The 24,266-nt window shown below is 43.8% G+C and overlaps 1 protein-coding gene and 1 pseudogene across 5 annotated transcripts in view; one reads left to right on the top strand and one right to left on the bottom strand.

Annotated features, from left to right (window-relative positions):
* LOC309629757 (ADP-ribosylation factor-like protein 5A pseudogene) overlaps positions 1–22,411 on the bottom strand; it is a 34,146-nt pseudogene extending 11,735 nt beyond the window's left edge. The window contains exons 1-3 of one of the 3 annotated variants that reach the window (XR_014249496.1): positions 21,576–22,411; positions 17,194–18,652; positions 13,173–16,635 (exon numbers count right to left, since the gene is read on the bottom strand). The product of XR_014249496.1 is annotated as an ADP-ribosylation factor-like protein 5A pseudogene (transcript). Of the gene's footprint in view, positions 1–13,172; positions 16,636–17,193; positions 20,665–21,575 lie in introns of those variants that run through there. The other 2 variants (XR_014249494.1, XR_014249495.1) reach the window with 2 other exon arrangements.
* The window catches only part of LOC309629696 (NACHT, LRR and PYD domains-containing protein 1b allele 3-like), a 36,828-nt gene continuing 33,501 nt past the window's right edge, over positions 20,940–24,266 (top strand). For both annotated transcript variants that reach the window (XM_082394094.1, XM_082394095.1), the window contains exon 1: positions 20,940–21,250. In XM_082394094.1, the coding sequence (XP_082250220.1) occupies positions 21,219–21,250 (32 nt within the window). In that variant the 5' untranslated portion in view covers positions 20,940–21,218. The remainder of the gene's footprint in view (positions 21,251–24,266) is intronic.

The following is a 24,266-nucleotide window of genomic DNA, read 5'->3' on the forward strand; positions in this document are numbered from 1 at the left end:
AGCACCATACCCCATATGGACATCCACTTAATAATCCAATTTTCCATTGCCCACCTGCCTGACCCTGTGGCCAAACCACTGGCCACTGGCCAAGAGGAGGAATACACCCAGATTTTGGGTCTCTAATTGTTGTTCACTGCAGGGAAAATACATGTAATCCAGCCCACTAAGCTGATTTGTTCTCAACTTTTTCAATTATAGTTTTTCCATTAGTTGGTCACAGTGTGCAGCCTTCTAAACAGCATGCTGCCCGTCCACTTTAGAACTGCCATCCATAAGCCAAGCAGCTTTTTGTAGGTTACTTGAGAGCTATTCATAAAATAGCACCCATGTGTCAATAGGATACAGTAGCTTCTCAGATGGTTCCAAAGTCAGCCCCAGAGGAAATGAGGCTACCTGCTTGTGAATATGATGAAAACCTCCTTGCCTTTCTCCAGAAGCATGTCCTTGAATAAACCACTTCCATTTTATTATGGAGCTCTTCTGGGCACTGGCTTCCTTATTGGAGAGTTTCTCCAACATCACCCAAGACATAATGCGTGTTTCAGGTTTCAAGATTATTTTATGTCCTTCAGTCATAGAGGCAGCTTCAATTAATGCCCAATAATAGCAAGCCAATAATTGCCTCTCAAATGACTTGTACCATACTGCTGCATCTGAAAATTTTCTGGCCCTAAATCCCAGAGGTCACCACTGGGCAGTGTTCATGGGCTGTTGCCATAAACTCCAGTCTGTGTTACATATTAGTCGAAGATACTTCCAAAATCTTATCAGAGTATGAATCATAACAGCCCAATTTTGATTGAGCCATTGCTTTTGACTGTTGTTATGGCTCCCATTCAAATACTGCTTTCTTTCAGGTAGCTTTATGATAGGAGTTAGCAATACTCCCAGGTGTGGAATATGCATTCTCCAAATCCAGACCCTAAAGATGCTGTGCTCCTTACTTAGTGCCAGGGGTAGGTATGACACCTGTTTAGTTTTAGTTGCCTGTGGAATGTCAGGGGTGGCTTCTGCCCAGGTAATTCCTAAGAATTTTACTGTTTGGGTGGGCTCTGGGATCTTTGCTGGATTTGTCAACTATCCTCTGTTGGTCACGTGTGTTGCCACTGCATTTAAAATGTGCTTGCTTGTTCCTCAGTTCCTGATATTATCATGATATCATCAATGTAGCATATTATCAAACCAAATTACGGCAGTCAGCTGGTGAATTCAAATAACCCTGGGGCTTTACGATAAATGTAAATTGGGATCCTTCCCAAGTGAAAGCAAACTGTGGTTGGCTCTTTTCTTAGATTGTGATGAAGAAAAAAGCATTTGCAAGATCAATCACTGAGTACCAGTCTCCTCTCCCTTGTATTTTTATACTGTTGCAACCATAGCAGGGACTGCTAATGTTGTAGGTGATACTACTTTATTCAAGCCTTGATAATCTACTGGTAGTCTCCACGAGCCATCCACCTTTTTCATGGGCCACACAGGGCTAATGCACAGAGAATATGTTGGCACCAGCACTCCAACTTCTAATGTCATTAATTAAAATGCAAATCTCTTTTTGTCCACTAGGTATCCAACACTGTGTCAAATTAACAACCTGTGTAGGAGCAAGCAAATCTATAGCTTCTCGCTGAGTATGTCCAGTCAACGAGAGCCAAAAGGCAAACGTACATGCCTTCAGTTTTACAATACAAGATATAGGAAGTGTTCCCCAATCAGACATAATATCCATCTCAGTAATACATTCGGGTGGAGGAAACACAACCACTTCACATTAAGTCTGTTCAAATGTTCCAATTTTCATCCAAACTTTCACCTTAATCCCATCACGGTTGCAGCTCCACATGCTCCCAAGCTAACTGTGGCCTCCTTTAGGTTTTGAAATCACCCAGAATAGTTTATGCCCACCCTCTGGTCACTTTACCCACACATATGCACATGGCCTTTGGTCTCCAGCTAGGGATCAGGCCAAGGGACCTTGGCCCTTTTGTCAATCTTCACCCTGATTAATTTGCTGATCATCTCCCCCTGTGATACAAGGTCAGGTTTTTCATTGCCATCTTTGCCTTCTAGCTTTAAAAATTCCTCCAGACTAAATAGAGTGGATTTGTTTAAGGCCCTTTAATGTTGGGGTACCAGCAGGAGCTCCATCAGTCCACTCAACCTCCAATAGCACCTCATTAAGATGTTCTGACCCCATCAATGTCCTCCATATTCTGCCCATTTCTTTTTTTTTTTCTTTGTAGTGTATATTTTATTATGAATTGTATGGTGCACATCCTTTATATCAGTAAAATTTATAATATATTGTGTGTGTATATTTATGCATACATTTTTAATTCTGGAGAACTGGTTGTCATACAGGTAGCAGTACACTGCTGCCCTCAATTCAGGCAGCATGGAGACTAACTTTCTCAAGAAACTGTACTGAATTAAGTTTCTTCCAATATGTCTCATTGCTCTTTATATAAGATCTGGACCTGATGCAAAATTACCAATTTCTGCACAAAAGATTTGCCTCATGAGTCCTGCTTTTACAGCGTAAGTGGCTGTCACCAGAGGCAACAGAGTTGGTCTGCCCATTTCTTAATAACTCTATGAATATTTCCATCCTGGTGGGACTAGCCCCTTTGAAACCACTAGGTGGTGTTCTGCGGGACTTTGAGGAGCTTTGCCTTTTTGTGTTTTAGAGCAGAAAGAATTTAGCAAGAGGCAAAGTGGTAGATAAGAAGTGATTTATTAGAATAGGATACCTGTGAAGCTTATAAGCGGGCAGGCGAGAGGGTGCTGCACCCTGAGAACTTAGTGGGCTACAGTTTTATAATTAAAGGAAAAAAAAAGGGAGGGGAAAAGACCACCTTCTTTCTCATTCTTGAATAGACGTCACGCTTCCATCATCAGCTGCTACTCCAAGTTGGGCAGGGGAGTTTTCTTGTCCCTACAAGGTCAAGCCAGGACTGTCATGGCACGATGGAAATGAGCAAAAAGGCAGTAACATATGCTAAAAATAGTAAATCATGTCAGGTTTTAGTATAATGTCACCTTTTCCTTATATTTTTGTTTTTAATGTGCCCAGAAGAGCATGTGCTAGGAATCATTAACTTACTGAGCTCACTGGGCAGGATGTTTTATTTTTTATTGTTTTGGGGGCATCTCTCCTGCTTCTGTTGCATGGTTTTGTTGTTAAGCAAGCATGCTTGGTTTTGTGGTTAAGCAAACCTGCTTTCTTGAGTGATCGTTAACTTACAGGGGTCTCCCATACTTCTTTTTTTTTTTACTTACAATCCCCTAGTGGGATTAACTATTTAATTATCTACTTTGTCCCTTTACTCTGTCCCTATCACCTTGACTATCCCTCTTTCCCCCCTATGCTTTTGTGAATGGATCCAATTTTCTTAGACTAAGGGTAAACCGAGATAACAATTCTGATATGGTCTCTTGAACTGTTGCTTGATTTCGCAGCAGTAGGTTTACATGGGGTGTCTGTGCATAAGGGGCTCCCTTAATCACAGCATTTGCTATGATCTAAGTAAGGAGCATACTACTTGGGTGCACATCCTGGTCGTCATAAAGCCAGTCCAGCATGGACTGCATATGCAGCATGTGGGCTGCCTCATCTGGGGAGTTCCACTCAGCATTTAAGGAGGGGAGCCATCGGCTAACATTCTCAGGGAAAAGAAACCTTACAGTGGCTTTTATCCAGTCCCTCAGGCTAGCTGTCCCTTCAGGAACAACCTACTGTGTGTTTGGATCATATATAGCTATAGCTATCTCTGATTTCTGATTGTTCAATAGTAAGCTGTAGGTCCTGTATCAATCAAACATGCTCTCGTACTCCGCAGCATTCAAAGCCAAGTAGACCAGTCCTAAGTTAAGTCACACTCATTACCCATTTTAGTAAAAGTTCAGGAAGCTGATGATATCGATCTACAAAATGAGATAGCTCCTTCACACTGTATCCTTTGGTTTAATAGTTTCTTGGTTTTTCACACCCTTAATACCTGCTTCCCTTCACCACCTGGACTACTTCCTTGGTGACCAGAGGTTGTAGAGGTATTATCTGTTGTGCCAGCATCATTTGTCCCTTTGATAGTAGCCCTGAGGTTAGCAACCATAGCTCAGACCCACCAAATCCAAGCATGGCACAGTGCCAGGATCTGCCCCAATGCTCCTTTTACTTTCACTTTAGTAATTACAGATAAAAATAACCAAGGGATTATATATTTAACTTGTTTCTCATAGTTTTGCATTTTTTTCTGTATCCAGTTGGCCAGCTCTCTGGGAGTTGGGGCCATCATTTCTAATTTCCATTGGTAACCTTTATCTCTGTAACTGACAGGAGTGTAGCTGACGTCTCATCCCTATTTTGAGAGATGAGAGAACTAAAGTGCAGAGAGGTTATGTAGCGTGCCCAAGGTCACACAGCAAGAGAATGATAGAGCCAATATTTGAAACCAGGCCTATCTGACTTCACGGCCTTTCCCTTAACCATTAGCAACACTTTCTTCTATAAACAGATTCTAAACCTTAAAAACTAGAAGCTTCTCCCATCCCATTGGGCATTTTTTATATTATTCCATGGAAATTCCCTCTCTTCAACCATCTCCCTCTTCTCCCTTTGAGATTGGACAGTCCACTCAGTCTTGCCTAGTTTCAGATGTGTGTTGGGGGCCAGGAACATCCTCTGGGCTCCTCTTTGGGCTTCTTATCTGTTTCTACCCCAGGACTTTTGCTGGGTAGGAGGAGATGGCAGTTCAAATAGATTAGTGATTCTTAAACTTGGTTGTATGTTGGAATTACCCAGGGAGCTTTAAAAAATACTAATGCCCAGGGTCACTTCCTAAAGAGCCTGATTTATTTGGTTGATTTCTGTCTTAGTCTTTTTGGGCTGCTATAACAGAATACCATAGGCTGGGTGACTTATAAAGAATGGAAACTTATTTCTCACAGTTCTGGAGGCCAGAAAGTCCAAGATCAAGGTGCAGAAAATTTGGCATCTGGTAAAAACCCACTTTTTGGTTTATAGATAACCTGTCTTCTTGCTGAGTCCTTACATGGTGGAAAGGGTGAGGGAGCTCTCTGGAGCCGCTTTTATAAGGGCACTAATCCCATTCATGAGGGTTCCACCCTTATGACCTAACCACCTCCCAAAGGCCCCACCTCCACATACCACCACACTGGGGATTAGGTTTTCAACAAGTGCATTCTGGGGAGACATAAACATCCAGTCTGTAGCAATTATTAGTGGGTTGAATGGTTACTCCCAAAAAGGTATGTTCACTTCCTAGAAACTGTGAATGTAACTTTATTTGGAAAAAGGTTCTTTGCAGATGTAATTAAGCATATTGAGGTGATATCATCCTGGATTATCCCAGTGGGCCATAATTCCAACAAGTATCCTTATAAGAGACACCCAGAGGAAAGACACATGCAGAAGAGGAAAAGGACATGTGAAGATGGAGGCAGCTAGGCAACCACAAGCCCAGGAACATCTGGAGCTACCAGAAGCTGGAAGAGACAGGAAAATCCACCATCCCCTCCACCCCTGAGCCTTCAAAGGAAGAGCGACCCTGTTGACACCTTGATTTCAAACTTCCAGACTCTAGAACTGTGAGAGAATAAATTTCTGTTGTTTTAAGCCATGGTGTTTGTGGTGATTTGTTGCACAGTCACAGAAAACTAATACAGTTGGGGCATGGCCTGGGCATCGTAAGTTTTAATCCCTGGGTGATTCTAATGCACAGCTAGGGTGGGAACCCCTGGAATAGGGCATTTGAAAAAAATTTTTTATTGGAGTATAGTTGATTTACAATGTTGTGTTAATTTCAGGTGTACAGCAAAGTGAATCAGTTATACATATACATATACCCACTCTTTTTTAACTTTTTTTTCCTGTGTAGGCCATGGAATAGGGCGTCTTGGAAACATCTCCCCTAGCAGTTTTCCTCAGGTCCGGCGTAAATGCTTTTTGTAATATTGTGATGTCTTGGGACTTCCCTGGTGGTCCAGTGGTTAGGACTCCGTGCTTCCACTGCAGGGGGTGTGAGTTCGATCCCTGGTTGGGGAACTAAGATCCCACATGCCATGCAGCGCCACCAAAAAAAGAAAAAGAATTGTGATGTCTTCTTACTTATGTTTTTATTATCTTTTAACAGAGCAAATATTTGGTGCACTATGGAAGCAGCCAGGGTATACAAAGTTTATGGTGCTTAAAAATATATACACTGCATATGTATATAAGGTATATAAGGTATAAAAAGCTTTATGTACAGGTATATAGGTATCTGTATCTTGAGTACAAATCCCTACACCCAGGATTTTTCCCTTTAAGCCTGCTTGGGCTGTATCTGCTACTTCTTTGTCTGATTTATGAACTATGCTGTCCCTTTTTTCTCCTGCCTTCCTGCTGCCTGTTCTTGAGCAGTTTATTCCAGGGCTCATTAGCACCGCTGGAAAGACTAGCCTGAGGAAGGAAAAGGGACAATGCCAGCTGCACACCTGCGGTTGCTCTGTCTGCAGGGCTGAGGAGAAGTTGAGTGGCAAGGAGGAGATGGCCTTTGTGAGGTTTCTGGTGTTTTGCCCTGTCTCTGTATCACTAGACAAGGAGATACTGTTTCTGATGTATAGTCACTTTTCAGTATAAACCTTGAGGATGAAAATGCTGGAAAATGTTGGGCAGTATCTGTACTCAGCTAAAGAGACTTTGTTACTCTCTTAAAGGAGTGGGGAGTAACTGAACTGATATTCTGAGAGTTTCCAAGGACTGGGATTCAACACATATTTTTGTTTGTTTTTATTTGTACTTTTCAACACAAATTTGATAGTCTCTGAGGCCTAAGATTTCTCCATCATACCCTGTCTCTTCACACACACACACACGCTGTATCTATATCTATATCTATATATATATATATACATACTCATACTGATATATATTGATATATATGTAAAAACATATATATTGATACTGATATATACATCGATATATTCTACAATGTAGATCACCCTCAAAAACATTATGCAAAGTGAAAGAATCCAGGCACAAAGGTTACATATTGTATGATTCCATTTATATAAAGTGTCAAGAAAGGGCAAACTCATAGAGTCAGAGAGTAGATTAGTGGTTGCCTGAGGCTGGAGGTGGGAATAGGGATGAACTATGAATGGGTAGGAAGGATCTTTCTGGGGTGATGGAAATGTTCTAATGGATGAAAATGTGATGGTTGCACAACCTGGTAAATTTACTAAAAATCATGGAATCATAAACTTAAAATTTTTTATGGTATGTAAATGATACCTCCATAAACTTGTTTAAATATATGTATATGTATGTATATATGTATGTATATATATATGTAATATATAATTTAACCCTGTTACTATCAGAATCGCACATTAAATTTTTTCATCTTTAGTGGCAGAGCCTCCTTTGCTTCGAAGGGCCTGGGCACCATGCACCTGTCCAGTCCTGGGAAGTCAAGAGGCCAACACCTGTGAGTGTAATCTGAGGCCCAAGGAGTTTTACTCACCAGGCCTTCAGGTTAGTCCAGGGCCTTTCTCCTGCTGGATAGTTTGGAAAAGTGACACTGTTTTTTCCTCCTGTCAGCATCATACTGGGATATGTACAAAGGTTTTATTATCATCTTCCACAGGAAAATCATTAAAACCATACATACATAGGGTCTTGGTTTTACTTCCTGTATCAGTCAGGGCGGACTGGGTTATGCTGCAGTAGCAAAGGATATCCAAATCTCAGTGACTTAAAGGCACAATAGTTTATTATACACTTTTGCTACATAATGTTGAGGGTTGGTGGGGGGTTTGCTCCGTGTGGTCCTTACTCAGGGATTCAGGCTGACAGAGCCTCCACCATCTGGATGTTGCCAGTGCCATGGCAGGAGGAAGGAAATATGAAGGATTACATACTGTTTTTTTAAAGTTTTTATTTCATTATTTTTTTTTTTTTTAGTTGAAGTACAGTTAATTTACAATGTCATGTTAGTTTCAAGTGTACCGCAAAATGATTCAGTTATACATACATACATATATATGTATATATATTCTTTTTCAGATTCTTTTTCCTTATAGGTTATTACAAAATATTGAGTATAGTTCCCTGTGCTATACGGTAGGTCCTTGTTGGTTACCTACTTTATATATAGTAGTGTGTATCAGTTAATCACAAATTCCTAATTTATCTCTCCCCCGCCCTCCTCATACTGGTTCTTAAATGCTTCTACCCAGAGGTCACAAGCATCTCTTCCATTCATGTTTTATTGGACTGAGCAAGTCACATGACATCACCTAACTTCAAAGGAACAGAGAAGTGTAATCCTCCCTCCTGTGAGGAAATAGAGAGGAACCCGAAGTGGGTGGATAATAATAATGCCTGTCACACCCACTGTCACCAGAAGGCAGCAGAATGGTAAGGGCTTACAAGGTGCCCTCTGCTGGGGGAGGGTGACCAACTGTCCCATTTTGCCTGAGGAGTTTCCTCAGGACATGGCACTTTCTGTGTTAAAACTGGGAGAGTTTCAGGCCAATTGAGATGGTGGGTCACCCATGCTGTGTTCTGCCTTGGGTTGCACATCCTGAGGATGGAGGATGGAGGCATCTCTCTGCCCATGAATACACCTTTCAAAAAGTCAGTTCCAGGGACTTCCCTGGTGGCGCAGTGGTTAAGAATCCGCCTGCCAATGCAGGGGACACGGGTTCGAGCCCTGGTCTGGGAAGATCCCACATGCCGCGGAGCAACTAAGCCCGTGCACCACAACTACTGAGCCTGCACTCTAGAGCCCGTGCTCCGCAACAAGAGAAGCTACCACAATGAGAAGCCCAAGCACGGCAACAAAGAGTAGCCCCCGCTTGCCGCAGCTAGAGAAAGCCCATGTTCAGCAACAAAGATCCAACACAGCCAAAAGTAAATAAATAAATTTATTTAAAAAAAAAATGTCTTCTAACTCTAAGAGGGAACTAGAGTACTGTCTCCTCTGTCAGGGCCTAGAAACTTCCCTTGCTCATTCAAAAGCCATCAGTGTTAGCCTTCACCACATGCCTGAGGCTTTGGTTGGTGAGAGCCCATCTCTGGCTCCAGGACAGCCAACTCATGATAGGAGAGGTCATACTGAGAATGGGGTAGGGGGGTTTGTCCTTGAACCACCATTCAAAGAGACAGCCTCTCGCCTTGGAGTCAACCTGCATTTCACAGAAGGACAAAGAGTCTTTCAAATGCTTTAATAACAATAATACCAGTGATCACACCTCAGTCCGAGTGCTTACACATACTATTTTATTAAAAGCTTTTTAAATCCCAGTATGACAATCAAGGACAACCAGACTGGAGAGTTACTTGCCCAAGTTCACAGAGTGGAAAGTAGCAGGGAAAGGGTCCTAAGACTGCCTCTTAAATCCCCAACTCAAAGGCCTTACTGTGCCCATTTCAGTCTATGAAGTGAGTCTATCCCATCCCAAGTGGGTTACCTACAGCTGATGACGCTTGAGCCTTAGAGCTCCTTAATTGCACAGGGCCCTTAATGTGTTTCCATGGTCATGTGCTTCTGTAAAATTTGCAAAAGTAGGCTACATTTATATTCTTTTTCTGAAAGAAATGTTATATTCTTCAGGCCCCGCAGAACCTGATTAGTTCCAGAGCATCAGAACATGTCCTCTAAGCTCTTCACCTCCTCCTCATGCTTCAGATGGCGAAAGGGCATGGCTTTCCTCTGCAAAACTTTCCCCATCTCTCTGTACAGTCATTTCCCCCTATTGTACATTTTCAGAGCACCATGTACCTCCCATTCATAACCAGAGCTGCAATTTTAACATTGACTTGTGCAATTATGTGATTAAAGCCTATCTCCCCTGAGAGACTGTTCACTTCAGGAAGGCAGAGCCCATGTCTACCTTCAGTTGTATCTCCAGTGCCTATCAGGGTGCTTGGTACATGGTCAGAGCTCAATAAATATTGCATAAAATAATGTCAGAATATTGTGTATATTGTGTGCATAAAAATTATTTTAGTTAAGTTTATTTTGAAGAATTTGTTGTATCCTTAGAAATAATTGGAGACCACCAGAAATTCTGCAAAATTAGGGCTGAGTGTCACTGCTCTAGGTTAATATCTAGATATTGTATCTAAATATATCAGATAATATAGGGTGACACACATACACTCTAGTGGGATCACCATTTCTACCTGGGGAAATTAAACCCCAGTTGTCTGAGAATCTGAAAATATTGCATTTTTAACACTCCATTTACCTCCAGAATTCCTTGAAATATAGATAGGAGAAAGCTCAGCAATTATACAATACCCAGCAAACAATCCTTGTGGGATGCTGACAATAGAGTTCAAGTTTTAGAGTCATCATACATCATTGTAGCTTCAATCTGGCACTTCCATTATACAATCCTTCTCAACATTAATAGTAGTTAACATTTATTGAATACTTGCTTTGTGCCAGGCACTGAGCTAGTTACCTTACACGCACTAGCTAAATCCTAACAATGGGCTTATGATACTCCTATCCTCATTTTGCAAAGGACAAAACTGAGCCTCAGAGAGGATAAGTAACTTGTCCAAGGTCACAGAGTGGTGAAGCTTGAGGAGGAAAAGACTCCTGGTTGTCCTAACATTCATTCTACCCTTCTTTCTTTATTAGTAAAAGCTATACATTCTAGATGAGCACATGGCTGCCGGTATAACGTCTGTATTCCCCAGCCTTCCTTGGATCTAGCCATGAGATGAAGTCCAGACCCATGGGAAGGGGGCAGAATTCATGCTTGCTTGTAAAAGGAAGGGATGTGGACTTCTGTTCTTTCTTCCTTCTCCACTGGCTGGAAAGTAGACTTGGTGACAGAATTGGGAGAAACTGTCCTGATGGTTATGGCCAGACTAAATTCACTGGGATTTGAAGCCAGATCTGTCGAATGCTAGAGTCTATGCTGAGCAAGGCCTTCAAAGGCCTTTCAAAGGCAACTGTGTTTATGAAGAAATTAGCAGAACTCAGCAGTAACCTGCTCCTGGAAACAAAAGGACGTTGGCAATAAACCCGCATTGGGATGGATGTCCACTCCAAAACTTATTAACTGAGTGACCATGGGCAAGTTTCTTAACCTCTCTGTCCCTCAGTCTCCTTATCTGTAAAATGGGAATAATAGTAGCTACCTCATAAGGCAGATGTGAGGACTAAGCAAGACAATACACGTGAAAGAGCTCAGCACTATTGCCAATTATATTGTAAAGAGCAGTGAAAATTAGTGATTACTATTATTGTAATTATTCAACTGTATAATCAACTGCAGAGTGTTGATAATATTGTTGATAGTACCAAAGGGGGTTTAAGATGATATATTTTATTTTATTTATTTATTTTTTTGCCATGCCGTGCGGCTTGTGGGATCTTAGGTCCCCAACCAGGGATTGAACCCGTGCCCTCGGCAGTGAAAGCATGGAGTCCTAATCACTGAACCGCCAGGGAATTTCCAAGATAATATATTTTAAATGCTTAGTATAATCTTTAGCATATAGTAGGCACACCACAAATGGCAGTTTTTATGAATACATACATATTCAAAATAGAAAAGGAGCCCTCTCCACACAAAAAAGGCAAGGAAATAAATATGAATAAAGACATTTCAGGGGGTGGGTGAGGGGAGGGGACGCGGCAGGGGAGGGTAAAAGACTTCACAAAAACTAGGGCTTTTATTTTCAATTTGGAACTTGGAACAACAGACCACAGAACGATTCCATTTTGCAAGTCTCGCTGAGAGAGAAGCCAGTCCGCCACCGTTTTGGGGATGAGTGAGTCAGGTGGCTTTCCTTTGGTTTTTGTGAATCAAAACTGCACTGCTTTCTGGACCATTTCTAAGTCAGCCTTCACCACGAAGACATTCCTGTCGGAGAGGAGGATGGACTTGGGAGAAATTCTCTTACTGGAAGCATGAGCTTAGGAATTTTTTTTTTGGTGGTGGTGTTTTTTGTTTTGGACATCTTATTCCTGGCAACTTTGGGGTTTTTGGTGTCAACATAAAATGGACCACACACCACAGCTGCCGTCTTGACATGTTTGTTTGTTTGGTTTTGTTACATCTTACATTATGCAGAACTATTTTTGTACAAATTGTTTAAAAGTTATTTATGCAAGGTTTGAATGCATACCAGTGTTTTTATTGTTTTGAGATTGCCAACTTTCCTGGTTTCCTTAAGGTAGGAGAGAATTTAACCTGTACTTCATATGAATCCATCTACATACATGCCCAGATCTGGCAAAACAGGCTAAGACCTTCCAGTTAAAAGCATGTCTAACTGGAAGTTGACAGCCTGCTTTGTATGTCAAGAAGTTATATAAGCATGTTGTGCATATGTGTAAATTATAGTCAAAGTGAGACACTTTGCTACATTTCCTCTGTATAGAATTCACCTTTTTCTCAAAATTTTAAAATTCAGACTTCAGCCTTTGAATTCAGGAGGGTTTTGCTCCCGCATATGAGCTCTTGTACTCTACATAGATCTAATTTATACAGTGAGTCAAGAAGTTGAATAAATGATCCAACATAGCCTTTCTTTTCCTTTTTTCTCTCCTTTGAAGTGTGAGTTGAGTTCTCGTTTAAGGTTTATAACATGGCTGTTTCCTAGTTGTAAAGTTATGCATTCATAAGTGCCATTGTTGTAAGGTGGTGTTTCCCTAGACCGTCCCTGATGCGGTTTTACCTTTGTTGAATTTGTATAAACAATTGTACAAAAAAAACCAAAAAAAAAGACATTTCAGTTTAGATAGGATGGTGTTAATATGTATTTTTCATCATCTATTTGCAGAGCAGGGATTATAACAATAAAAAAAAAAAAACTGGGCTTCCCTGGTGGCGCAGTGGTTGAGAATCTGCCTGCCAATGCAGGGGACACGGGTTCGAGCCCTGGTCTGGGAAGATCCCACATGCCGCGGAGCAACTAGGCCCGTGAGACACAACTACTGAGCCTGCGCGTCTGGAGCCAGTGCTCCGCAACAATAAAGGCCGCGATAGTGAGAGGCCCGCGCACCGCGATGAAGAGTGGCCCCCACTTGCCCCAACTAGAGAAAGCGCTCGCACAGAAACGAAGACCCAACACAGCCAAAAATAAATAAATAAATAAATAGAAGATGCTTCCCTCTACTTAAAAACAAAAAACAAAAAAAACAACAACAACTAATATTCCTTTCTCTACTGCTTTAAATGAAAAGCTATTTCCTAGGGCAGGCTTTGCCAAAGACATTTGACCTTGAGACCTCACCCAATTTAAAACCCTGCTGAAAATCCTTTCACTTAAATGTAACATCAATGACAAAGAAAGAACTAGAGTTAGTGAAATTCATAACAGATGATAAAAGAACCGTAGGGTGTGACCTACTGTTAAGAGACAGATGAAAGGAAACTATTGTGTCTTTCTAGAGAAAAAAATAGACTCATTATTTGAAAAACCCAAAATAAACATTGACTTTAAGAACAGAAGACTTGAATTCTGGTCTTATCATTATCCTGGTCCTTTAGCTGCCTTTGAACCTCCTAGAATTGGTCATAGGACCTTGTAGAAGAATGTGGAAAGTATGAGGATAAATAACAAATAATTGAAAGGGTCATTTTAGTTCTTCGAAGTAGTTCAAAAGAAACATTTAAGATTTTCTCAGTTACTTTCTGCAGAAGACTCTAAACAATGAAACAACTTCAATGTGATCATTTCCTTCCATCTGGGTTGCTAGGGTTTCCTTTATTGCTCATTCACATGCACATCATCACTAATATTAATTAGTAGCTTTTCCTGGTAATAGTTTTACCACAACACAAGGAGAGAAACACAACACAAGCTGATCCTGGGACCAGCATCTTGGTGGATGAGTCAATTCAGTTAGACGTGTATTTGTGGAATGTTCCTAGAGTACTAAGGAACACCTTTTATTGGAATAACACATTACAGTTTTCAATTTACTTTCACACACTTGAACTCATGTGGCTGTGGTTCCAGGGTCACAGTACGAGGGCTTGAAGATCTGGGGTCTTAGCACTCTCAGGTCGCTCTGTGCCTCTCTTTTCCAATATGTGAAATGGAGGTAACGCTACTTTATCTATCACACGGAGTTGTCCTGTTGGCTCAAATGAAAATATATGCATGGGAATGCTTTGCAAACTGTAAAGTTCTGTGCCAATAGAAACTATCACTTTAAAGTAATATTAAAGATGAGGAAATTAGGCTATGAAATGTCCTTGCACTTGCTGAAGTTGTCTGGGCAGGTAATGGCAGAGCTGGACTCCACCATTCCTCCAAAAAGAAATACGTAGGGAGGGGAGGTCTGTCATTCTTTTTTGGCCACCCAGCAGCTGAACCCCCTTACCTTTGTTTTGAAGAATCCCTCCCCCTCAGAGGCACATGCCTCCTTTCTGTTCCTTTTCCTGGCCTCACCTAAGCTCGGGGGTGGGCTGTGACCTGGGCCCCCAGGCTGCTGTCCTCACTGAGCTCCTCTGAGGAGTGACTTGGATTTTGTTCCAGATGTTAACATCCCAAATCTGGCCCTCCTGAAGGAGAGTCTGTGAACTACCCAGTAACTTTAAAAATCAGTGCTCTCCAAACTGTAAGGTGCCTACAAATCACCAGGAGATTGTGTTAAAAGGTAGAGTGGGACTCAGCAGGTCTGGGTGGGCCTGAGATTCTGTGTTTCTAACAAGCTTCCAGGTGATGCCCCCGCTGCTGGCCTGTGGACCCCACTTTGGGCAGCAAGCCTTTTCTAAATTTGTTCTCAGTTTAACTAACACCCTGACCAATATTACAGATTCTGTCATCAAAAATGGGGGGACAGGGTTTATACATAAAACAGTACGGAAACACATGAAAAGGAAAACTTGCAATTTTTCTAGGATGACAATTATTCTGTTGTCTTCTAGAAAAAAGCCTGAAAGATGTTTAACTTTCAAAATTAAGGTGAATCAAAATTGTGTTGAGGGACTTCCCTGGTGGCCCGGTGGTTAAGAATCTGCCTGCCAATGCAGGGGACACGGGTTTGAGCCCTGGTCCGGGAAGATCCCACAGGCTGTGGAGTAACTAAGCCCGTGTGCCACAACTACTGAGCCCACGTGCTGCAACTACTGAAGCCCGTGCGCCTAGAGCTCGTGCTCGGCAACAAGAGAAGCCACCGCAAGGAGAAGCCTGTGCACCGCAATGAAGAGTAGCCCCCGCTCGCCACAACTAGAGAAAGCCCACATGCAGCAATGAAGACCCAAAGGAGCCAAAAAAAAAAAAAAAAGTTAAAAAAAAAATTGTGTTGTGACATTTTATTGTTCTGTAACAGCCCTAGAGTTAATTGAAGACACAGTGATGTATTGTAAAACTAGATTTGGAAATGATTCTTTGAGGTAGTTACATCTTCAGGGGCGTGATTACAGTGGGAGCATAAGGGGTGTAGGAGGGCAGGAATGCCAACTTCCTGACTAAATTCACTTTCTTGGAATCTCTTCCTCATACACTCCCTGTCTCTTTAACTGAGACAAAGAGAAAGTTCAGCTAGATAAAGGCAGAAGCAGAGTGGCCCTCCCTAAAATTATGGTAACAGGTGTCAGCCATAGAAGCCTAAAGACTAGTGTCTAAGTCATCTCGAGCTGCCATAACAAAATACCATAGCCTGGGTGGCTTAAACAGACATTTCTTTCCCACAGTTCTGGAGGCCGGCAGATTTGGTCTTTGGTGAGGGCCTGCCTCCGGCTCACAACTAGGCTGCCTTCTTGCTATTTCCTCACATGGTGGAGAAAGAGAGCTCTGGTGTCTTTTTCTCTTCTTATAAGGATATGAATCTCATTTTGGAGGGCTCACTATCATGACCTCGTCTAAACCTAATTACCTCCTAAAGGCCTCACTTCCTAATGCCAACACATTGGGGGGGTTAGGGCTTCAACATATAAATTTGGGGGCCGGGAAGGGGGGGAACATTCAGGCCATTACAATTAGATAAAAGATTCTTCTAGATTCTTCTAGATAAATGATTTAGCTTCAGTGCTGGGAGTCTGTCAGTTCTGGGTAAAGTTCCCTGTTGTCAGTGGTGGTGTGTTTTGCTGTAATGAACATGCACCGTGGTGAGCTCTGACTGACAGTAGAACAGTGGGCAACACCCTCTTTCCCTGTGGAGCCTGGAGGATGGCACGTTTTGTCAGTTGGAGAAGCAAATGCATAGCAAGCCCTAGGATGCCATGTAAAGTACCATAAACAAAAAAATTGGATGCCCTTGTTCTAGAAAACAAACAATGCAAGCTCCAAGGTAGCTCAGAACTCAAGAGTATATATCAAATGGCCTTTAGGAAGAAAACCAAGAGTTGCTTGAACACGTAAATAAAGATTTCCCCTGGCTAATGTCAGCATCCAAAGAACATCTTACAGTTGGTTTCTTGTCTGCACCTGCCTTTCCAAGACGGAAACAGAAAACAAGAGCCTATGATACAGAGAAAACAGACATGGAGAGAAAACTGAGTAGTTTTTGCCATAATTAAGTCAGAAAATGGCTGGTCTTCTCTTAATCACAGCTTACATAAGCAATTCTCACCCTGGTATTGCAGTATTTAAGGAATTCTCCTAGATGTCTTCAGGAAATCCTCTCTTCAAATCTCTCTCCACTAACACCCCTTCTCCAAAAATTAAAATAAATAAACTTACATTTTTAATCTAAAAACATGCATGACACATACAAATTTCATACAGTACATTTAATATCAGAATCAGATAATTTAAAGTATGTTTAACAGAATAGTGTTAATAAATAAATACTAGTGTTAATAATAAATAAATAAATAGCAAAATTTGTTACTAAGATGCACAGACCTTTGAGATATATTGTAGCATAAAAACAAACAAATTGAAAAATAGTGCATATATCATACAATTTTTGAAGCAAACATACACACACAATGTTTTTTATAATATATATGAAGATGCAGGGAAAATGGTCTGGAAGAGACACTCCCAACTGAGATGAGTAATTATCCCAGCAAAGGATTAAGCAATAACCACCACACACAAAAATCTAATCATTGACCTTACCTAGAGAGATCCCCAAAAACAAGCCCCATTTGGGCCTCCGAGAAAGAAGACACACCATCTTCGTGGATTTAACCAAATGTGCTGGGCAAAATCATACACCAATATATTTAAATAAAAGGAGAAGGAGATGGAAAAATAATCACCTTATCCCATTGCTCTCCTCTCCCACTCAAATAATGCCTTGGACTCCACTCTCTCAGGCAAAAAGAGTCGGAAACTAAAAAGTGAAACAAAATAAAGATGAAGAAGTTAGCTCTGGGCCAGGGCATCCCAATCATTTGCGGGACCCTGGGCTAGAGTACAAATGGACATCCATATGTAATATGTCTAAACATGTAAAAGTTATAAATCCAGTGAACGCACTGTTTAATGAAATATATTTTGTCTTCCTGCCTTGACAAATATTCCTGTCAAATATTCATTTGATTCATTTGACAGGAAGGACAGGTCAAGTGAGACTTCTCAGAGTCGTACACCAGCACGAGGCAGCAGTTGGAGAGCCAGCTTGGGGTCCGTGGGCTTCCCTCTTGGTTTTCCGCTGCTGGCCCGTCTATGTGGTGAGGGGCTCTGTGCACGTGTGTAGGCCACTCGGCTTTCACACACAATCTATCCACATCCTTTTAAACAGCTGCACCTGGTCTCCCTGTGCCCTGGCGTGGGCTCTTTAGTGCTATGCCCCACCCTTAGAAAGCTGGACCTGGGGAAAGGCCTATGCTGGCCCTGGAAGTGAGCTCAGGGCCATTTGGACAGGGATGTGGGGTCTCTCATCCCCTGAGACTGGTCTAGAAGTGGGAGGCAGAGCACAGGCTCTGGAAGGGCACATCCCTTGGGCCTCATGGACTTTTTAGCCCGTGGGAGGTGTGATTGGAGGAGGGCCATGGAAGGGTCCTCTGAAGCCAGGGTCCCAGGGTTGGGCTCCCTCTTACACTGGTCTAAAGTCAGTACTATTCTTGATTTGGGGATGTCCTGGGCTCAGGTCCTGATGAGTTAAGGGATTTCAAGGGTCATTTTGACTATGTTATATATAGATCCCAAGTCAGTGAATTAACTTATTCTTCCCACTTTGTACAAAACATGGATATTTAAAAATGTGCATTAAGACTTTCTTCTCCATGAGAGATGCCCAGGACTGGGTCAGAGACTGACTGATGAAACCAGATCTACCTCTTTCATCACATCCTCTTATTTCACTGGAGTAGCAGGCAGAATCGTTGACACTGTAACTTGTTCTCTCTCCCTCTTTTGCAGAGTGAGTATGGTTGAATTTACCTAAAAGTGCAAATGATGTGATTCCACCGCACTAACTGTTGGATCTTATTTCCTTTTGTATGAGTTATTATTTGGCTGCATAACAAATTACCCCCAAATATAACAGCTTAAAACAACAAATATTTATTATTTCATAGTTTGTGTGGGTCAGGGATATGTAAGTGGCTTAGCTGGGCAGTTGTGGCTCAAGGTCTGTGATGAGATTGCAGGCAAGCTGTCCACCAGGGCTACAGTCGTCCCAGGACTCAGGTGAGGCTGCAGGATGCTATTCCAAGTCCATTCACATGGTTTTTCAGGCTTTAGTTCATTTGCTTGTCATATCACAGGGGCCTCCTGGAAGCCAAAGGAGAATTTCCGGAAGGAGAGAAGAGTGAGGCAAGAGTCAAGTGAGACAATGGCATTTGGAAAAGAGTACCTCAGATCTGGCAGCTGCAAGGTAACTTCCCAAACCAGGGTCTGCCAACAGGTGCTGTGTCAGGCTACTTGGGGACCTTACGAAAAATATACCAATAGTATATATATCCTTAGAGTTAATAATACTGTACTGTATATTTGAAAGTTGCTAAGACATTATATCTTAAAAGTTCTTGGCACAAGAAAAAAAACTTTTGTAATTATGTGTGGTGATGGATGTTAACTAGACTTATTATGGTGATCATTTCACATATATACACGTATCGAATCATATTGTTCACCTGTAACTAATAAAATGTTGTCTATCTCGATAAAAAATACCAGTTCCTAGACCCACTTTTTTTTTTTTTTCTTTTTCAAGGAAGCTGAAGTCAAGAAAGTTAAATGACTTCCTCAAATTCCCATAGCTAGAAGAAGACTGAACTGAAAAAGACTGGAATTCAGGCTCATCTGGAAGCCACAGCTCCTGTGAGGAAGCAACGTACAAGGCTGGCTCCCCACAAACCCAGGTGAACATGAACCCTGGCTCTCCATTGACCGCCAGGCAGCCTTGTGGGAGCTTGAGTCATAGGATCTGTACAAATCCTGGTTAGCTTATACGTGAAGAGGGTGTAATATTTACCTTGTGCTATTATTGTGTCGACTAAGTTATCTTTAATGCTCCCTTGCCAAAGACCACTAGGAATATACTTATAGTTTAAAAATTTGAATTTATTACTCATCGCAGTGAGGGAAATGTACACCATCCTGGAGGTGTGTCAGTGAGAGGGTATTAGGAAATAGTATTAAAGGATTTGGGTTTTTGTTAGTTGATTGGGGGAGGGTTTAGGAAAGCAGGGGTCATTCTATGAGTGTGTATCTTCATAAATCTTATCCATAGAAGGGCAGACCGGAGAGAGGCTAAGGCTGTTAACTGGCAAAGAAGCAGCGGTCACGCTAACTGGCCAGGATAGCTGTGTGTCCACTGTGGCTTGGACAATGTTCATATTTTGTCTGTGTTTAGACATGATTAAGGAGTCTTGTTCTTGTCTTCATCTGTCATGGTCACAGAGGGGCCTTGTCTCAGGTTGATGTTCTGAGAAATTGTCCACGTTTATGTTTAAGAGAAAAACACCAAGGCCCAGTGATAGCACCAGGCCAGCTTTTTCCCAGAGTATAAAATATCTTATCATAGTGCTGGACTCACAGGTGTTCCATCCATCGGGGTTATGACTTTATTGCACACACCCACACTGCCAGCGCTGGACCTTTGAGTCACAGTGAGGCAGGTAAGGGGTGTTCTGGGGCGGAGACATTTGGAAGAATCTAAAAGACAGATATCCCTTCAAGCTGCAATGACCCATTCTCTTCCCCAGCTTCAGGCATTACATGAAGCCATTTCCATGAGGTCAAGGGTATGTCAGCCTGTGGAGAATTTCAGAAAGAGCAAAGAGGGGTCTACAAGGTAGAGGGCCTATCCCTAACTCTGCCTTGCCTCCTTCCTGCAGTAAAGGCATTCTGAGCACTTACAGGGAGTCAGACCTGAGCTAGATGCTGTGTGACACCCACCACCTCATGGAAAAGACAGACAAGCAAACAGTCACGCTGAAAAACGCGGTAAAAGAAAACAGTGTACAGTGGGGATCACCGACAGTCTAAGCAGTGGTTCCCACACTTTCCTGAATATTGTAATCACGTGGATCTTTGAAAAATACGGATGACTGGATCCCACTGCACTAACGTAATTGGTCTGGGATACTACCCAGAGCATCGCGATTTGAAAAACTCCCTGGGTGATTCAATGTGCAGCAAAGTTTGGGAGCCATTGGTTTAGTCCATCCATCCTTACATTCTGGGGTGGGGTTGGGGTCACACAGCTGTTTTATCTTAGGAAGCTGTGGTCCCTCATCCCAGACACTTGTATTTAGGTACAAAATCTGAAAGAGAATTTCAGAGGGCTTACAGATCCTAAGAAGAGAATCTGGGAATTCCTTGTAGGGGGCGGGCTGTCTCGTGAAAACCCCCCAGACACAGGAGTATCCAATCCCAATCAGAGTGACATGAGCTCTCCGTCCCCTCCAGAATGGCGCTGGCCCTTTCTCTTTCACAGAAGCCTCGGCGTTAGTGTCACCAAACCTAGGTCGGGCATGGCGGTAAGCAGCTACCGAGCGGCCGGTGTGCGCACGTGTGAGAGTGTGCACACGTGTGAGAGTGTGCACGCCTGCGTGCACGCGCAGGGCCGCCGGCGAGCGTGCGTTTCCGTTAGGGAGCCCGGGCGGCCTCCGGCTGCGGCGGCAGCAGCGCGCCCGGCGCCCCCTCCCGCCCAGTCCCCTCCCCCTGTGGCTCTCGCTCGCCCTCTTCCCTCCCCCGGCAACGTCGGCCGCCTCCGGGTGCGCAGGGCAGCGCTCGGCACGCGAACCCCTTCTGCAGGCGCCCCGGCGCCACTCGAGCGTCGAGCCCCGGGCGCGCGTATCGTCCCCCCCCGCCCCGCAGCCGCCGAGCGACGATGAGCCGAGGCGCAGGGGTCGCGGAGAGCAGGTGAGCGCAGCCGCGGGGCTGGGGGGTGGGGGTTTCGGAAGGAGAAAGGGAGAGCGGGGGTGGAGTGCGGCTGGGCCCAACATCGCCGCGTGGAGAAGGGGCTTTGCGGTCTTTAGCACCCTCCACCGCAGGCTCTGCTTTTGCCCTTTCCCGGGCGGGGCGAGGGCTCCACTCCCGCCCCGGCATCCCCGCTCGGGCCGCACAAACAAAGCGCCCTTCGGCGGCGGCGCCTGCCCCGCGCGGGCACGGAGCGTGGGGGAGGCGACGCGCCGTGCTTCCCGGACTCCGACCCCCTACCCCCGGCGGGGGGCCCGGTAGGTCGCACCTGGGTCGGGCGGGCGGCGCCGGGGTCGCGCGCAGGTGCTCGCGCGGAAGGCGGTGGCGCGCAGCTCGGAGGCCCAGGGCACCCTGCCCGGAGGCGGGGCTACGGGCAGCGCTGCTGCCCCCTGTCGCCGCGGCTTCCCCACGCCCGCTACCCGTCCCCAGGGCGGCGGCGGCGGCGGCGGCGGCGGCGGCAGGTGGGCCCGATTTGTTCACATACACCTGGCGGCGGGCGGGTGAGGAGGAGGGCAGGTCTCCCTGCGGTATCCCCTTTGCTCTCAGCGTGTGTGGACCGGCGCCCTTCCCGCCTCCATGGCGACTCCCCGCCCCCGAGGCCCGGTTCTGCTGTCCTCGTGTGCCCCCAGCTCTCGAGCTTCAGCTCTCTGGAGCTCCTGCGCCCTCTGCACCTGGAGGAGGACTGGGGAGGTTTTACTGAACACCATCGGCGCTTTGGCCACCTGGCTGTCAAGTTGAGTTGAGAGCAGGATTATTTCCTTAATCCCTTTTTGCCCATGCGTGGGACACCCGCGCGCCCATCATCCCCTCAACGCCCCCGTGGGGCCCTAACAATGTCTTGAGCACAGTAGGCGCAAGGTCAACATTGCTTGAAGGATTTCTGCTATTACTGTAAAGGCAGCCAATGCTTCTGTGTGTTATCAGCGTCCCATAGCCCTTTAAAAGCAGCCGCTTTTTACGTGGGAATGTCTATTAAGAGCTGGTTTGAGATGTTGTGGTCGAGTTCTCCAGGACTCACTGTCATCTGCAAAAGCAGGCTTTTAGATGTAGTGTTTGGATGTAGTGTTTCAGCAGAAGACACATGATGGCTTGTTTGTGAAATATATCCTTTAGGTAATCCTCTCATTGCAGTAAATACTTGCAGGAAGTCCAACCCAAAACAGTGCAGAAACGCTCGGCGAAGATTGAGACTCTGCAGAGAATTTACTTATGGGACAGTCCCTGACACAAAAAGAGTTTCTGCAGGATCAGCTAGAGGAAGAAGAGAATGCGGAGGTTTAAAGAGTTCACTTCAGTTTTTCGTGGATCATTCACGGAACATTAGGCCCAGCTTCTCTCAGGAAGGAGGGAGGGATTTTTTGGTTTTGTTTTGTGTGTGTGTGTGGGTGTGTGTGTTTTCCTCGTCTATTCTTTAAAACACTGTTGCAATCAGGAAGACAGTCTTAGAAAAGTCTGTTGTGGATGGGTTTTGCTGTTGAATTTCTTGAAGTTAGCATGAATAAAACTACACTAGGACATAAACTGTGTCTGTTTGGAATATCAAAAACACTTCTTTAGAGGTGGTCAGTTAACAGCAAGACTTGTAAATGATTGTTAAAGAGAACTTTGAATCAAATTATGGCTAAAAGTAAAGTTTTGTTCCTCAAAACAAAAGAGGAAGTGAATTGAAATATAGTGTGTGAAATTAGCACAGTTACTTACACAGAGCTAAGGAAACCTCTACCAGCCTTCCTAGTATTACTCTGAAATGTGGGCCCTCCCCACCACTTTCCATGAAAACTTGTTAGTCCACCACCTCTGATCTTTCTGGCCTCTTCAGGGAGATCGTTGCTAATGTGTCATTTAAACACTTCAGTGTGGTAACAAAGTCCATATAATTGTGTGTCAAACAAGGGGGAGGTGCAATTCTCAGTAAACTGTAAAGCACCCTACAGATGTTTGCTACAGTTAGTTGTAATTTTTAGTAGCTGCACAGTATGCCCCTCTGATACTTAGCCATTCCCACATTTTTGGCCATTTGAGCTGTTATTACTGATTTTTCAATATTAAGGAAGTCTCTGTTTTATATCTAATTACCACATTCTTTCTGTCATTTATTTGTCCAATGAACTTTTTTTTTTTAATAGTGCGAACTATATGCCAAACAATGTGTTAGATGCTGGGGATGTGGAATCCTTGGCTGCACACACGCACACACAAACAGACACTCATACACACTCCTTGTTCCTTTAGTTCCCAGGGGTTATAAACGGCTTATAAACAAAGCACAGGAAAGCAGTGCAATAAAACCATTAATCTAGGTGTACATCAGACCTGGGCTCAGGGAGGGGAGTAGAGAAGGGATCCCTTCTACTGGGCTGAGTCATGGGAATCACCCCACACCATCCATCCCCAGTCAGGTGAGCTCTCCTTCTTGCCCACCCTGGGCACTTATGATTTCTTTCTCTTCCCTCTTCTTCCTCTTCCTCTTTCCCTCCTTGTCCCTTCACGGCTAGAAGTGTTCCAGCTGCCTCCCGTCTCCCTTAAGCCAGCTTAGTTCCAGCCCTTTTCCCTCTTGGCTCCACTTCCCTTTGGAGTACATTATGCAGAGATTTCATTGGCAGTTAGTTACAAGGAGAAAGAAGGGAGTAAACCCCGAAACTGTTCCTCCTAATTCCTGCCACCCCACAGCAGCCGTTTGGGCTATTTCCCCAATGCAGTCACCTCTTCCTTCCACCTGGGGTCATTCTCCATTCACAAACGTGGCCAGTAAAGCTAAAGTCCTATATAATACCTTTCCTTTCCCAAGACACTGAAAGCCCTTCCTGTGTGTGTATGTGTATACAGTCATACAGAAAACACAGCATCTTAAGTGCACAGCTTGATGAATTACCACAAAGTGAACACATCTGTGTAACCACCACCCAGGTCAAGAAATAGAATATAACACCCTAAAAGCCCCCCTTGTTTTCCTCTTACT

Source organism: Balaenoptera borealis (assembly GCF_965194805.1).
Source record: "Balaenoptera borealis genome assembly, chromosome: 5".
NCBI classification, from domain to species: domain Eukaryota; kingdom Metazoa; phylum Chordata; class Mammalia; order Artiodactyla; family Balaenopteridae; genus Balaenoptera; species Balaenoptera borealis.